The sequence below is a fragment of the Osmerus eperlanus genome, chromosome 6 (genome assembly GCF_963692335.1).
Source record: "Osmerus eperlanus chromosome 6, fOsmEpe2.1, whole genome shotgun sequence".
Lineage (NCBI taxonomy): Eukaryota > Metazoa > Chordata > Actinopteri > Osmeriformes > Osmeridae > Osmerus > Osmerus eperlanus.
Genome location: NC_085023.1, coordinates 14,121,096 through 14,138,578, shown reverse-complemented (window position 1 = coordinate 14,138,578; position 17,483 = coordinate 14,121,096). Strand labels below are relative to the sequence as shown.

General features: G+C 43.4%; 1 protein-coding gene across 2 annotated transcripts in view; it reads right to left on the bottom strand.

Moving 5' to 3' along the window:
* Positions 1–369: 369 nt before the first annotated feature.
* insyn2ab (inhibitory synaptic factor 2Ab) overlaps positions 370–17,483 on the bottom strand; it is a 17,734-nt gene continuing 620 nt past the window's right edge. The window contains exons 2-5 of one of the 2 annotated variants that reach the window (XR_009930704.1): positions 12,773–13,946; positions 9,124–9,195; positions 1,654–2,106; positions 370–1,518 (exon numbers count right to left, since the gene is read on the bottom strand). Coding sequence is in view for 1 of the 2 variants with exons in the window: in XM_062464623.1 (XP_062320607.1) it covers positions 1,923–2,106; positions 9,124–9,195; positions 12,773–13,941 (1,425 nt within the window). In the remaining variant the exon portion in view is untranslated. Of the gene's footprint in view, positions 2,107–9,123; positions 9,196–12,772; positions 13,947–17,483 lie in introns of both variants that reach the window. The other variant, XM_062464623.1, reaches the window with a different exon arrangement.

The following is a 17,483-nucleotide window of genomic DNA, read 5'->3' as shown; positions in this document are numbered from 1 at the left end:
TAATATGATAACTGTACCAAGGAGTAGCCTGGAAACCAGATGAATGAGCTAAAAAAAACAAGCTTTTATTTGTTCTGGCAGACCAATTCATAAATGTGTATTAGTCTTGAACCTTCGTTTTTGATATCTAATGACAATTGTCAATAGCAGAGGCCAAAATCAGAGTCAGGGAGAGAGTCAGGTGTCTGAGCGGTTAGGGAATCGGGCTAGTAATCTGAAGGTTGCCAGTTCGATTCCCAAATTGCCAAATTACGTTGTGTCATGGGCAAGGCACTTCACCCTACTTGCCTCGGGGGAATGTCCCTGTACTTACTGTAAGTCGCTCTGGATAAGAGCGTCTGCTAAATGACTAAATGTAAATGTAAAATGCCTCTGGATGCAATTGTATAGAATTTCGCTTTGGTTAAGAAAATGCCTCAATGTCACTACTCTGTCCATTCATCATTTTAAACCCTCACATATCAGATAAACGCTTGTGATTGGCCCGGCACTTTTTATGCCGGGGGGAAAACATTTTTTAGAGGAGGGTGACCATACTCCTCTCCCAGAGCAAATAAACCAACAGCTCACAAATTGATCTGGTTCCCAGGCTAGGTCTGGCCACCCTCTTATTAAACAAATTTCCCTCCCTGGTCTGGTGATGCCAGGCTAACAGAGGAGCGATGTTGAGGCATTCTGGAAAATAAAATCCTTGCTCTGGTTGTATCTATCCACAATACAATTGTGTCCAGAAGCAATTTGGTCTGCACGCTTTAATAATGCCCCTCAGAAATCCAAAATGAACTGAGGGGTTCCAGACTAATACGCATTTAAAAATTAGTCTGCCAATGCCAGGCTACAAATAATAGGTGTTCTTTACAATACACATCCTTACTGTGGGTGGGAGTGAAAGAGTAAGCTGGGCTTGGCCTGTTTGCTGGGGAATGATAACTTGAACTGGGCAACTAGTGATGAATCCAAAATAAGCTTTTACTTGATGGAATTTTTTAGAAAATATTCATCTGCCTGATTGATACAATAGCATGAATCCTAAGAGTGTAAAACATCAGTAATTACTCCTCAATATTTATACATAAATCTATGACTCGAATCCAAAAATACATGTTTTCTGCATTACTAGCGACTGGATATGCTTCAAGACATGGAATCCTAAACCTAATTGGATATACTATAACAAAACATTGCTTCTATATTTAGAGAGGGCGATCATTCCAGGTATTCATCTTTTTTTTTTGTATTCCTGAATTGTGTGTCAGCACATGAGGTTGACAGTGAGAGAGTGTGTGAGAGCGAAACAACAAACAAAAGAAAAAGGGAAAGAGAGAGAGATAGAGCGAGAGAGAGAGAGAATAAGTGAGGTTTTCAGGCATGTCGTGTACTTTGTTAGTCCTCTATCCATGTCACTCTCAGTATCCAAATGTTTGTGCTGTGCCGAGGGGCTGATGTACAGCTTAGGAAGCTTCTGAGAGAACAGGCTTTTCACATGGCGATTCCTCTTCTATTCAAAGACTGGTGTCTCTGGGGAAAGAGAGACCAGAAGTATGTCTTTGGAAAATGTTAAATCATGAATAAAAAAACTGAGAGGTACATTTTCTCAATAAATAAATAAACATCCATTTTCGAAAAAGAGGACACAAACATACCCAGTCTCACCTTGTTCTGCAAACTTCTAGCCTGCGTAAGTCAATCATCTCTGGCACATTAAGCCATAAATGGAAGGTTTGGCAGGCTCTAAACCATCATGAACAAAATATTGTTTTTGTCTCTCACAGAGAAGACTCCCATTATAGTTCAATCCCAGAATCCCATGGTTGCTGTGACTATCTGTCCTCTGGAGTGGAAAATCTTCTTTCGGACTTGCCAGTGGAGGGCCAGACAGGTAAAACAGACCCGGAAGGCCATTCCAAAGCCAGACAAGTTCTTTAAAGAAACCAGAGTTTCCAGCGGGCATGCTTTTTGGACTCAGTCTTGGACTTGCGTTTTGGGGTGGAGGTGAACACCTCGTGGGGGTAAGGCAGAGCAGGGCATTGTGGGTGATCCATTGGGCACAGTCTCTTCATCAGCGGCTGCAGCTTATCCTCCTGCTGCTTAAAGTCCAGCTCCACACTGCAACAGACACCATGGAAAAGTTACCAGCATGCTTCACTGTTTCTTTGATGTTGTACTGTACTCTACATAGGGCGACCATGACAGGGTTTTAGTGTCAGATGTATTTAACATATTCATGTTTTCTCTCTTTTTTGTTGTTGTTGATTACCAGTATTTAAATGCTTTAATGTCATGCTCTTCATTGAATGTTTTAGATCGACTTTACTATTTTCATTGTGACTGACACATATTTCACAAACAATCAATGCAAAAACATGGCTCCACATAATGTGGTGCATTAGGTCCTCTCAAAGGTTAGCTATAGTTGATATTTTACCAGATTGTTTGCCAATAATGTTGATATCAAATGTTTGGTCCATCAGTAATCCAGGTCAGTGACTAGAGGCCAGGTGGACAGGAAGAGGCGGAAGGCCAGTTACACTGCATCATTGATAATACTATCAGCACCACTTGCATCCTCACTTACATTGTTCAAAAACTGTATATCTCCACAGGCAAGGCATGTATATGACATGTATACCAAATGTGGACACATTTTAGGCATTGTCCTATGTTAACACTGCCTTGATGTGGAGATAGTCGGGATCCTGATGACGTCATACTTCCTCACTGCTAGGGTAATCCCTAGTTGGCTACCGTGTGTCTGCTGGGACATGAAGCTTGAACTCTCAGATTAAATCTCTCAGGACTGGGAGGAGCACAGGGTTTAATCCCGACCAAATGAAATCATTGAGAGCCAAAGCAGAGAGGGATATGCCGCTGTATATTATACAGTAAGAGGAGAAGAAATGCATTATTATACATTATGTGCTACAGCCATACTCTCCTTTTATGGATATTGATCCAGTTCAGTCTGGGTAGCTGGGTAGTAAATATGGAAAGTATACTGGCTTGCAATTGAGCACAAATATGAATCATTGTATGTCATCCGCCTGCAATGTACAAACAAATTATCTAAAGATAGTGCATTAACATAACCTTTTGACTGGGCAAACCACGGAGTGGTCTAAAAAAGGACAATCGTTATTGAAATCATTTTTTATTTTTTTTACTTTATAGTTTTATTAAACTATTCACATCCTTGATAAAATTATATGATTTGGAGTGGCATACTTCTGCTGCACAGTCATACAGCAGCCTTCTTGGGCAGGCCAATTAGGTTTATAAAGAAGATATTCGACTGAAAGTGACATAATGTGTTTTGAAAAAGTGTCTGGACACCAAAGAGAAGTGTCAGTTCAGAATGGAACTCGATTAAAAACATCCAGACAACAAATGTGATTGCCAAAATTGACTTGTTGGTCAATCCATGCATTTTTGAAGATGTGAATGCAGTCTTGACACAAATCCCTGTAAAACGTTCAATGTGACAGTACATATAGAATATCACAGAGTCCACTACTCGGTTTAAATTTCATATCACCTAAAAGCAGCACATTACAAAACACTTTTTCCTTCTAGCAATTTCAGAGGCTGACTGAAAATAAGTTTGAAACAAACTCCTAACTGCTTCATATATTCAGAACATTCCCTTATTCCCCAATATTTTCAGAAGGGTTTTGAAAGTTCAGCATCTCTCAGCTCAGCCAGATGCCAATTCACAGAGAGCAGAGCAGAACACCACAGCACAGCACACTACGGAATGGTCTTGGCACTTATTAAGCAATTAATCACTTGGCGAAGGGCTGCAATTACTGTGTGCTGTGGACAATTGACTCAGTGGGAAGCCATGGGCCCCCAGTGTACTACACAGAGAAGCCATGGGGAGCTGGTTCTGGAGCACAGTAAATAAAGGAACCAGATCTGAGATCATCTCCATGTAAACAGGATGAGATGTGGGAGTCTGCCTCAGGCTTTCGGATGCAGACCATTTTGCAGTTTTGTTGTGCTTTATGAGAACCTGCTTCTATGATCTGTGGTTAGCTGATTGTTTACCTGGGGTCCTGGTGGGACCTACAACACTCAATGATGGCCTCCTTTGGAAGGGAGCTGTTGGCGGTGGGCTATCTCTCAAACCCTGTCTTCCCCTTCTATTGTATACCTGTTTTTCTTCTCTACCGTTTCCTCATTGGTGGATTCTTGTGGACAAGATTCATCTTGTTGTTGTCATTGCTGACCCTGCACTGCTGCATTAAGAATATAACACAGTAAGTTGTACAGAATGCTGCAAATTTCCTTTTTGCCTTTCTTTGTAAATGACAATTAAGTACTACAGGAACAATCCTTAGGAGAAGATTTTTTCATTGAAATTACTGAACTTGATAATATTGTACTTTACTGGCTACGGCCTCCTCAACTTTAGAAAAGTAAATTTGGCTTGGATTTTATTTTTATTTTTATCAGGAGCAATTTACAATCACAACCAAACAGTTGATTAATAAACACAAAAAAACATCTGAGCTTTATAAACAATTATTCACTGAAACACCCAAAGCTCTGCAGACTCAGCATGGGGCACACAAGTTAATTACCACCTAGCTTCTCATAACAGTCATTACACAACATCACTACTGAACTCATCTTTCATTCAATTTGATTATCACGTTTCTCTACAGTCATTATCAGCTCCAAATCGAATGAAACACCTCAGGAGACCCTATATAGTGCTGTTACAGTATCTTGCTGTTCTCGGTCATACAGTGCAGAGCCATAGCCATGTCAGTTGCTAGGCATTCTCACCCCAGTACATTCTCTCACTAACTGCTGTTGGTGACAGTGTTGTGAGATAACAAACAGAGGCATTTCACTTTCAAACCAGAGGTATGTCATTTACTCAGCATAACCTTCTGCATACTAACTTTGGGGTCACACAACGTTCACAGTTTATGCTGCAGCAAAGCTACAGAAGGCTACAGTAGTTGAAGGCTAGCATCGTATCCTCAGCAGGAGCATAAATTGCTCAGGGTTCTGTAGCTACAGTATGACAAGCCTTCTTTTTTTTTTTTACTTGGTGCCCACCTCCTTTGACATGCCCTTATATTCCCCATGCTCGATTCTCTCAAAAACTTCCACGACAGTTCTGGTAAGGACAGGGTGGGGGATCAATACCGTCGTGGTTGTTTATGCCCCCTGCCATCTATGCGTCCCTCCTCTCCCTTACCCTCTCCCTCCCCGCCCTGTTTGTGTCTTGTTTGTATTGGTTGCAGTGACGCATGAGATGCTGCAGTATATAGGGGGGTGGGGCCGAAGGAGGGGTTGGTGGTGCTAGGGGTGTGGAAGTGGGGGGAGGGAGCATGGAGGGAGGGGTAGTTGGACACTTGGTATGGCCAGTAGATTGAGTACCTTATTGGGGCTTGGCCGCTGTCTGGAACCCCGGGCCCTGGATTTATTGGTCTTATTGGAGCTGTCGCGCCACTCTGCATTGAAAGGCCCCGCATTTTAGCGGCTGCAAATCTTGGCAATGAGCAGTTACTGTCTTCGTTTGAGGAATAATTGGCCTTTTGGTTCTGACTTGCTCTGTTCTTAAGGTTTTTTTGGCCAAAAACGCTCACTGTACTGTACCCGGGCCAGCTCATTAAGGCGAGCCACAGAGTGGAGTGCCCAGCAAGGTGATTATTGCTGCCCCATCAGCAGTTTGACTCACCATCACAGGCCTTGCAGAGGTGTAGGGATGATAAAACAATGACCTGTGGGACAAGACCTTGTGTGTATGGCTGTAGGTGTACTGTACATACTGTACTCTGCGGGTAAGTCTGCAGATTCATTTGTCTTCATATGTCCTGGGGAAGAATACAGGCCCTACTGTATGTCGAGGGGAAACCATGCATCACGAGACAAAATTAAAGATCTCATTAGATATAAACCATTGGACCAACATGAAAAGCTATACACTTTTTGCATAGACCTCACTGTAAACTAAGTATTCACTTTTAGTGAGGCCTTTGCAGAGTAATACAAAATACAACAATTTGCTAAGTTTTAGCTATATTTACAACCCTTGCTTTGGCAGGAATGCATAGCGTCTTGATAAATTGCCGTCTTGCTTGCCAAGTTTTGGTACGCTCTATTCAAGGACAGTTCAAAATCAGACTGAGGCACACAATTCAGGCAAGATGAGCTGAAAAAGCCATTTGATGATACAGAGCACTGATGAAATGATAATCTTCTCCTTTGTGGATGGTCCACAAAGACTTATTTGCATTTCCTCTGCCAATTTATGACATTCCCACATGGAGTCATTTTAAGCAGTTGGGTTGCAGGCACTTAGCCGTTTGGATTATTTGAACTCTGATGAGAGCAAGTGATAGCCCTTGTTTTCTCTGTTTTGTATTAGTTTTTTTTTTTACAAATAAATGTTTTCTCTCTCTAAATCATGGAATAACCGTAACCTTGTTAGTCCCACATCAGTTTCAGAGCAGCATGCCATTCTAAATAGTTTTCATTGCAATGCATTGACACCAACGTGGTGGTTCAACCGAGCATGACATCAGCATTTATGTACATGACTGAAATGGACACTATCTAGCAAAAAAACGTATCTCTTTTAATTTGATTTTATTACATATGAATCACCGAATCACCAAGGAATTGCACAGCTGGTCACACGTATTAAAGCAATTAGATGACACGGTATCTGACATGAAGGAAAACGAAGACAGCGATCATGTACATAGTACATTAGATGTTGTCTGGTTGCTTTATAAAATCTTCTTTCATGCTTGAAAAATCCTTAACAACCCACAACAGCAGGAAATCATTGGCTGCTTTTATGACTACATAAGACTATCACTGTGATCATCACCACAGGTCTATTTCTTATGATGGCTCTTCTATTATGGATGTACTGTACATAGTTACAAACTATTGATGATTGATAATTGACAAATGATATTCTACAGACACATGCACACACAGCTAGAGGTTTGGGTGAATGCTATATATTGTCTGAATAGGTCAATAGCTGGGTTGCAGAGGTTACAGTGGAGATTAACTTTCTAATTGAGGGATTAGAGCGCGGTTGGTGTTACTGGTCAAATAATCTACTGTGGATGTCCTCACTGAAAATAAATGATCGTTGATTCCATGAAAGATTAAGAAAGCCTTCTCAACAGCATCTATGTGCATGTACATGACTTTTGATAGAGAGGAATTTAATGTATCCTGACAAACTGTGCAACAATGCATTAGTTTTCAAGATCCTGTGTGCGCCATCATTTGTTCATTCATCTTCAAACTGTGTACCTACATACTGATAAGATGCCTTGCAACAGTTTGGAAAAATCTGTGTTCTGATTGGTCATCACATCCATACTGACCCAAAAGTTAAGCTTTACTCAACTTTTACATCTTTATTATGTCTGTTTTGCATTATTGTGTATTTTTACGGACTGGGCAAAACCTTTCAATGCAATCCCTATATACGACTTCCTTTAGGCGGTGAAACCTGCTTGAGGCCAATTTCGAATGTAGTCAGACGCAGTCAGATTGCATTGAAAAGATAAACAGTCTGTAAAAATACGCAATAATGCAAACTGTTATGTTACAGTGAGCATGTCCAATTCAATCTCTGGCTCTGAACAATAGTGTATTTTGTGATCTTTAATTTCTTTGGAGAAATACAGTTTCCTTCTTCTTTCTGCGCTATATATATTATTTATGAATAATGTGAAGTAGAATATGCAAGAAAGGAAAGTCCTGTGTTTCTTTTCTTTATACCAAGGGGAAATGAGATTGAACCCTCCTTGTCTTAGAGGAGAGATTTTTGAAGTGTGTGTGTGTGTGGGAGGGAGGAGGGGGGGCTTGGAGCAAAAGGTCTCAACTTTTTAGCTTATACAACTTTGCTCGATAAGGCATTTTGTGTAATTTGAGGTGATGGTTTAACTTCCTGTGCATTTAGACTCGGCTTCTCCTGACCTCCAGTCCAGCAAGTGCAGCTCTTACTTTGCATTGCATCCTGATCATTTCAGGCAAGTGCCAAACTATCATCCTCGCATCATCGCATTGAACACAGGCTGGCTTTACAGTGTGTAGTATTTAAGTCTATTCACACTGTTTAGCATTTTTTGCTTTGTAAAAACCACCACCATCTGCGCCCCTGTCTGTGTGACTGGGGTACTGCGCTGTCTGACGTATCTGGAAACAATTTGACAGGAGGGTCCAAGCAGCGGAGCAGAGACCTCTGGCTGGAGGTGACAGATGACACGGGAGTCACAGATGGAGTGGATTTGCCACCTGCCTCGGAGCCATTCCCACCTCTCGCTCTGTCTGACTGAGGATGAGAGGGAACCTGAACATTTATGAGTGTGTGCCAGAGTGACAACAGTGGGTATTAACCAAAATGGAGTTGTTTGTCATGGGGGCTGAAATGGACTCAAAAGTTAAGTTGAGTAACCATGGCTATGGAGTAGATGGCTGCAGCCTTTATTGGCGGGCGCTTGGAGAGTTAACGCTTACTGACTGGATATTGTGGCTGGTTCCCAGCTGCTCTTCTGGAGACTCAATTGTATTTTCCTCTCCAGACTAATTCATTTCTCTCTGCTGTGTTTGATTGCTTCTTTCTGCTGCTCCTCTCAGGAACTCCTCCGCCCAGAGCTCCTCACAATTGTACGGGAGAAATGTGCTTTTATTTATTTTATTACCCACCACCGTGACAATGTTACATGTTTGCACCACCTGCGTCGAGATATTCACAAAATAATGAGCTTTTTACAGATTTTGCTCATGTCCTAATTCCTTTTTTGATCGATTAGGCCTACATTACAAATTCACAGAACTGAAATTACAGTTTAGACTGTCACGGAGTAGCCTATTTGTTGTAACTACTGACCTGACATACAATATTGATCAAACTATTGATCTCAGGCATAAATAACCTGGAGTCTATTGACTCCTCAGACTGAGGTGGACACTGTCGGATGAGTTACTGTATCATTATCTATTTTACAACAGCCATGAACAGCTACTAAATTCTTCACCAGCCAATTATACAGTGTACGGTGATACTTGTTTGTACAGTGACAGCCATTAGCATTTTTTTTGAAGCAGTTAGCAAAATGTATGGAAGGGGAAACCAACCTATAGATGATGCAAGCACTGTTTCGACACGTGTCACAGTTGGCGGTGTCCTGTCCTGTCCTGTATGAAAGCCTGTGGATGGGGAAGAGAAAGCCAGATGATTCTTTAGGGTTAGTCTACTGTGTGTTCAAATTCACAACCTCAACATCACTCAGTTGGTAGATTATAGATGTAGATCATGGAACGGGCAGAGTTTTGTCTGTCTTGATTCCAATATCCACTAAAGGCTTAAGTTGTTTGCCTATGCTCCGTTGATTCATCTTCATTTAGTGGCATCCTCACTACTACGTTCTTCCTCGATTAGTTTAATCAGGTAAAAGACAAGCTAATTTAAAATAAAAGGATTATCTCGTTTTAGCCTTTGTATACAAATGTGCTTCACCATCTCTATTCTATAAACCGGCAAGTAGCGTCTAAATGTAACATAAATCATGTCTAATGAAAAATCGATAAAGATTTACTGTACTGCATGCTTTGTTTTCCCCTGTGTACTTTCAACCCAATTTATTTAAAAAAATAATGAGATTTAGAGAACACAATCAAGATGACAAATGTTACCCACAGTATGTTGTTTATGACATTTAGTTTATGACATGCCCAGTGCCTCAAGGCCTATACTGAACGAGGGTTGGGATTATTTACTTGGTGGATCCCCCACATTTGGAGGATCCACATTTCCCCTGAGGCATTAACAAGGACCAGCGTAGAGGACGTGAGCGTGGAAAAGCACGGAAATGGGAGGACGACTATATAAATCTATCCCAGGCTTAATAGCTTCCGTCGATCACCTCCTGTACCTTACTGGCAGCCATACTGTATAATTGTGTGCATGTGTGCTCATGTGTGTGTGCGTGCAATATAAGCGTCAAGTAGAGGGGACCTGGAGTGCTACTAGGACATGTAATCGCTTGCTGTCAGATGAGCCTGATGGATGATGACGGGAGGGGTGACCCTAAGAGGTGGCCTCGTAGACAGAGAGAGACAGACCCGAGGACCAACCTGAAATGCTGATGAGGTTTCAAGGTCACTCGGTTCATCCATTTCCCTACCCTAAAAAGGCCAAGTAAAGGCCAAAACAAATGGAGATTCCTTTAACATGTTGAATTTTTATAATTGATCATTTGGCACTTCTGGTCATAAACAGATGAAAAATGGGAATGGTTGTAAATTGGATATTCATTACCGTCAAAGTGATTGCTTTCGTAAACTACCCAATTCGGAGGAGAAGAAGTCAATTCCGTGGAGTGCCACTGTTCTGCAGTACAAGCTATGGTTTCTCCAAGCTCTGTCAAGGGGGGAAGTAATAAAGTAATTCTCGAAGCCGTGCCTCTAAAAGTCACTCTGTGCGCTGTGAGGTTGCTTGTTGGCACTGGCTCAGATCCGTGTTGTTTGTTTGCTCACGTCAGCTGTCCTGAGAGATGCCCTGTCCTTATCATCACTCCCTACCATGACTTTCTAGCTCCCTGCTTCTCCTGCCTGTCTGTCTGCCGTTACTCTGAAGACATCCTTGCTGGCCTGCCTGCATGAGTGCCTGTCTAAATACCTTGCCTCTGTTAGCCTGTCTGTCTGCTTGCACGGGGGAATAGATGTGGCTCTTCGCTCCATCAATTTCCGTAACAAGGTTGGGTCAGGTTAGGTCGGATTATCTTGTGTGTTTGAAGGATAGTCAACAATGCACATACCCACACAAACACCAGACCCCCCCCACCTCACACACACAGCACACAGTCGTAATGTCAGCATTTCTAAGACAACCTGCAGACATTTCTGATCCGTTTTCATGGTGTCCAATGCAACAGTCTTTTAGGAAACTTTGTTACAGAACTCAGAAGCCATAAATATTCATTTGATATCAATTTGGAATTGAGAGTGTGCATTTTCAAACACCAATGGCAAAAGTCATTTCTTAGCTATTGTCCATTATTATCAGTAGACTGTACGACACCCCAAGTGTGTCCCTTGTCAGCACAGTGTACGCTCTCTAAACTCCTTAGAACGTCCTTAAAACCCCCATCAGTGTCTGATTTACTGTTGACATCCAAAATAGCCTCAAGCTTTGATACAGTATAATGAGAAGAGCCTTGAACATTGTTCCATAACACAATTCTGCTGCTGATGCAGTTTAAAACCATAGTCAATTAGATTATAATTAGCATGCAATTGATAGTAAACAAACAGTTTGGAGGTCTATGTTTTTAATGCTGTGTCCCTGGCAAGGAGTGTGTGATTGGGGTAGCGAAACTGTTTTTTTCAAATTGCCCCATTCTAAATGTCAAAGTTGAACAGCCTCTCGACTGCACAGATTAAGAAACGTGCACTTGATCAACGTTTCTAAGCACGCAGTACTTATTGCAGTTTCATAGCGTCATCTAAGCGAGTAGCCAGAATCGTGTCCCTATGTTAACTTGTCGGTCTGCGTCTGTCCACGGTCCACTGGGAGAACATGGATGAAGCCCTTCTTGTCAACACAGGAGTTTGTGGTCTAAAAGCAGTGCTTTCAGCTGACAAACCCACAGCCATGATGCTGCCTTTCTCCCCGTTGGGAGTAGGACGGCTTTTAGATGCTGTCCTGTTATTTGCACTCGGAGTCTGGGACCTGGGCTTTGAAGAAAGCGTGTCCGGAAGAGATGGAGGAAGGTAAGGAGTGAGGGAAAGGAGGGAGAGATATATTTTTGTTGGGGTTGAGAGAGATTGGGGTTTGAGGGAACAGGGTGTGTGTGCGTGTGTGTGGGAGGGAGGGGTGGTTCTGCAGTGGGCCATGCAGTTCCGCTGTATGCAGGACTAATAATAGTGACGGAGCAGAGTGAAGGTGCCATAGAGAAGCAAACTTAAGTAGAGATGAAAGGCTTGGCTTTATGAGCCGCTGCTAATTGGCCCTAAGCAAGTTCCTGTGAGATGACACTGGAGGTGTCTTGTTCTCGGGTGTCTGGGGAGGAGAATTAAATGCAATATGCTTTTGTGCCGCTCTGGGTTTTGGGTACAGACAGATTTTCAAGTCCCATCCATTTGTTAAGACTTGTTAATGTTCTTGGCCTCAGATAAATATATAGGAGCATGTGGCTATTTCCTAGTGCACAGTTTAGGAGCAGTTATACTCCCCTGCTCATGTGATCAGATTATGCAGTCAACGACAATGTTTACTGTGCATTCAGTTCAATTCTGCCCCCATACTGAGTCTCAATATTTTAAGACTAAGATCAACTCAGCGCCAACACTGCCAGAAGCCAAATGTCAAATATGTGACAGGAGCTGCTAAATTGTGCAAGGTTATTTTCCAGTTTTACATATTAAGAAAGTGCAGATTGTAAGCTTGTTGTATCATTCATTGAAATCTCAAAATGCTTATTTTAACATCGGCACACTTTAAATAAACTAGCAGAGAAAAAATTCCCCCAGAAAAATCCAAACAAGTAAACATGCCTTAACAAGCCTACATTCCCGACGTGACTATGAGTATTCATCCCCAAAAATGTATTTATTATGTTTATTACCTTTTCATCACTTTCGTAATATGAAAAAAAGGAATGTAGTGGAAAAAAGAAATTGGGGTCTCCCAGCGCATTTTGCCGACATGTAGACCTATTAACAAGCTCCTGTCACACATACGTGGGTCATCATTAACAAAGATAAAACTCCACGGCCTTCTCACCCTTCTCTCTGGGCTTCTCCCTTCTCCAGCTCCTGGATGACCCCCAGTAAGACCTTGATGGTCTCCTGGCTGGAGCTGATCAGAGTCTCCATGGCCTGCAGCTGTGCTTTAATCTCTCCATCCCCAGGTGAGGGCACCACCTGCCCGCAGGGTCCCAGCTGCCCTGAGGGGCATCTCTGACCCCCCGCACTCTGCTGAGGCTGGCCGGAGGATGATACATGCCCTGCACTGCCCTGAGGCGGAGCCTGAGAAGAACACCCAGCGCTGTGGGGCAGCGTTTGGGAGTGCTGTCCGTTTATCTGCGTGGCCTTCTTGCGTTTGTACCTCCCCGACGGGCTCCCTATACAATCCACACGTGTTAAGGAGTTCCACGCCACGGGACCTAGGGTCTTTGACCTCGTGTCCTGAGGGGAAACCTCACAGTTGACCAGCTGGCGTTTGGAGGAGGTGCCGTCTTTCAAGTCCAGTGTGTCTTTGGATAATCCTTTGTGTTTGGTCCTGGTGCCACAGACCTGGTACTCGGCTTCCGCCTTGGGATCAGCAGGGGTTCTGGAAACGCCCCCTGGCCCAGCGGGGATGTGCGAGGGACCCGGACAGGTCAGCCCGTCCATGCAGTTGGCGCCAGAGAGCAGATCCTCAGGCCCACTGCTGTTGTCCGTGTGGTGAAGCAGCGCTTTGGTCTGCCCCACAATTTTCCCCCCACAACGGGATGACGCGGCCAAACTCCCTCCCTCCTCCCCTTCTACGGGCCCTTTAATGTCACTCAGGAACCCATTGTTCTGCCCTTTGTGGTTCTCCACCAAGGCGGTGTGTTTGATCGTGTGGCCCTTCTTTCGCTCAAAGGGAAACGTTTGGTAGTGTTTGGTCAGGTCCGGCGAGGTCTGCACGCCCGTGCTCTTGGTCACGTTGGGGATGGAACGCCGCGCAGGCATGGTCATGTACTTCCTGCACGTCACCTTGCAGGAAATGGAGCGGGAACCCTTCCCCGCCGCTCGCTGCTCTTTCTGGGCCTCACAGATGTCCTTGAAGCGGACCTGGAGGGCCTTGTTCCTCTTCTTCACCCGGGGCCTGCCTGACTCCTCCTCGGGACCGTGGGAAGGGCCTGTGTCCGAGTCCGACTCTGAGTTGGAGAGAGCCACGCTTTTGCTGCTGGCCTCCCTACTCACCATGGTTCCTGGGAAGAGAGGGCGCAGAGAGAGAAAGAGTCAGTCGGTGTCATGTGGGAAGGTGGAATCTCACTTCTGTAGCGTTAAATAAAGACGGAGACAGGGAGCAGATGGTCAATTTTTTTGTGTGACATCACGTCTAGCATCCTTCCCACTATGCTATTTTTCGGCACTCGATTATGTTTGCTATTGCGAATAACGTATGCAAAAAAGCTTTTCATTAAAAAAAATGGTGAGGTAAGTTAAATGTAATAATAGCACAAGTCGCTTGAGATCTTTCTGTGATAAAGCATTACCAGACCTCAAAGACACCATCTTGGTCTGCAAGGTAGAGCTCATGGTTTGATCCCTACGGTGTACAGCAATGAATAATGACTTACTTGTCATCACTGTGACATTGATAGTCTTTGTAAGCTATTTGTTAACTAATGCATGGACTGGACAGTATTTGAATGCATGAAAGCCAGTGTATGGAAATGAAGCATCAAGACATCAAAGGCAACTTGTTCGTCGTTTTCATAAGACATAATGTGAAGAAATACACCAACATGTATAATTTATGAATACACAAAGTCAGGCTGTTCTTGGCATCCTTACTTTATTCATTCTTCATTCATTCTTAGACGTTAATCCATCACAACGACTGTTGGGCTGCCTCGCACAATCTTGATTATAAACGCAACTTGATGGACTTCTCTCCCCCACAAAACATGCAGGAGGACAAGTCTTATTATAATAAATCTGTATCAATTTGATGTTTTCCGAAATTGCCAAGCCCTATATCCTGAGATGAACATATGACATAAAATGCAGGTATCAGAGCAGCCAAATGTAACGCACAAGGCCTTAATTTGAAGTGTTTCACCTTGCATGCTGGCTACTCTGACCTCTGTGTCTCTGGATGGTTGGCAGGAAGAGTCAGGAACTTCTTATTCCACAGTTTCGGATCATCGGCACTTGTGAACTGCGTTTGAGTTTCAGATAAAGGGAATTAAGTTCACCGACTTGTTAATATGAATTTATGCAAGAAGGTCATGGCTCAAGGTGTTGTGGGGGTGGGTGTTGTGGTTTTATCAGTTTTAGTTCCAAAAAATGGAGGGATTACTGTTGCAGATGGGTTTATATTGGGTGGACAGCAGGAAAGTGTGGTATAAATTCTGATTTCAGCCTGAAAATTGTTTGTCTGAAGCTTGTGTGATATGAGATTTCCATTGCTTCAAGGCCGATTCACATGGGATCATATTATTTCACACCAGGAAATAACAATCTCACACCACTGAAACGGTAATCACATCCACAAAAAAGTCCTTTCAGTGCTCACATACTTTATATTCACACACACGCAGGGCCATGTAAAGCAGATAAATGGTAATTCACACAAAGAGAATATTGGAAAGGCTCTCCAACTCCTTACAATTCCTGGAGAAACAATGAGTGACATATGGGAATATTCAGAGGCAGCTCAGGATGTCACCAATCTGAATCACTCTTCCCTTTCTCCTCCTCCCATTCCTCTTCCACTTCTCAAAGCTATCTATCTCTGCTAATGACCCGAGGTCCTTCCCTACTCTGGCCCCAGCCATCCACAGGATTATGAATAATGCATTGACTCTAAAATTGCAAAAGTAATCCTCTTAAATCTCCTTATGTACCCAGCAGACCATGTTGTCTGTTCGGATTGCCCTTCGGTTCCTCGTTTGAAAAAAAACAACATTATATGCTCTGCACCTCAGATACGAGGCCACGAGCCCCCATAATTGGGGCTCGGATTGTGTCCGTCACATGCAGATATGGCGTTTATATCTCCACCTTTGAGAGCCGGTCTTTGATAATGCTGACTCATGATATTGTGCCTCTGGAAATGGGGGCCTCACACAGTGAAGGCTCTCTTCCAGCCTTGACTGGGGGAGGTCAGGAATTTCAACCATCGCCACGATGCTGAGCGACTGACGCAGGCTGCTGTTGCATGTGGAAGGGATGACGCTGTGGCAGATTAGCCCCCCTCGTTAATGTCCTGACGGGTACGCTCTGCATGCACTGCCATCACCCACAGTATGGAGCCCTATCGTCATTGGCAACTGTCCTTGACACAAACACGTGACGTTATTCACGGGCATGTTGACGGTATGTTGTCCGAATGTTGTCCCGGCGGAAAGTGAGATCCGCTTCCTCACGGAATCAGATTACAACACATCTGATTTCATTATGGTTGTATACTGTGTATTGAAGCTTTTATTTACTTATGAGGTTGCAAGGTTAAATGCAGGTCAATTTTTTCACATGCCCCAGTAGGGGTAAACATGATATGTCGTCATTAAATATTCAGGGTGAACAAGTTGGAACAAAATAATTGCAGCAATTCTTTGTAACATGGTCATGGACAGTCTTAAGAACACGTCACCTGCGATCACTCATTTATTGGAAAGGAATTGCTGCAGCAAAAGTCAAGCAAAAGTCAAGCAAGATTTTCCTAGCAAACTATCCTGTCTTTCAAAGCATAGGAAACTATGCTCTGACTGTGTCATGCTATGTTAATTTGTAACGTTGGCTCAGCATACAATCAAAACCAAAATGAATGCTAATTCAAACAGAATTGTTTATAGGATGCGGGTAGACAACTGCGGACCAAGTTTCCTCCAGTATAGCTGAGATCCTTCCTCAGCCCGTCTCTGTTCGAGTTGTCTGTACAGCTCTCCGTATCTCCCTGTGCTGCAGGCTACACCTGTGAAAGTCTGCTTTATGACATTGCCTTGAAAGATATATCACCGAGCGGGCCTTCCTGTTACAAGGGAGTAGAAGGCAGGTTTTTTAAAAAGCTTCCATTCCCACATCTGCTGAGGGTGGGCATTGGCTATTAAATGAGTCCGCTGCAGAACACATTTAGCATCGCCCTGACAGGGAGAAGTGCTTGTTTTATCTCTGAGTCTACTGTGGGTGTCTCAGCAAATAAAAGGTGGGACAGATATGGGGGCATGGGAACGAATGTTTAACCTGTACAGAAAAATGTTGGGGTTGTAAACATCAAGTAATTGACATGTGTGCCATGTTTCCCTGGTTCAAGTTTGAGCTGTGCCACCGTTTTGCTCGTTCATCCATAAATGTCATTTGTGTGTTGTGTTTTGGTATGCACATTTTTGGTGCATGCCTGTTTGGCAAGGTAAGATGATAAATATCAAATACAGGATGAGAAACTGGTTTTGTCTTATTAGACAGAGAGAGAGAGAGAGAGGAGAGAGAGAGAGAGAGAGATGAGAGAGAGAGAGAGAGAGAGAGAGAGAGAGAGAGAGAGACAGAGAGACAGAGAGACAGAGAGACAGAGAGACAGAGAGGAAGAGACAGAGCGAGACAGAGATAGAGATAGTGATAGAGACAGAGACAGACACACAGATAGAGAGAGAGGGGTCTATATAAGTAGTCCTGTTATGTTATGCAGTGCCCCAGGCCTTCAAGATCACACATGTCATTACTCATGATAAGTCCCCAGCTCTAGACAAGAATCTCCATCTCCCCCATCTCTTCCTCCTCCTCCTCCTCCTTTTCCTCCA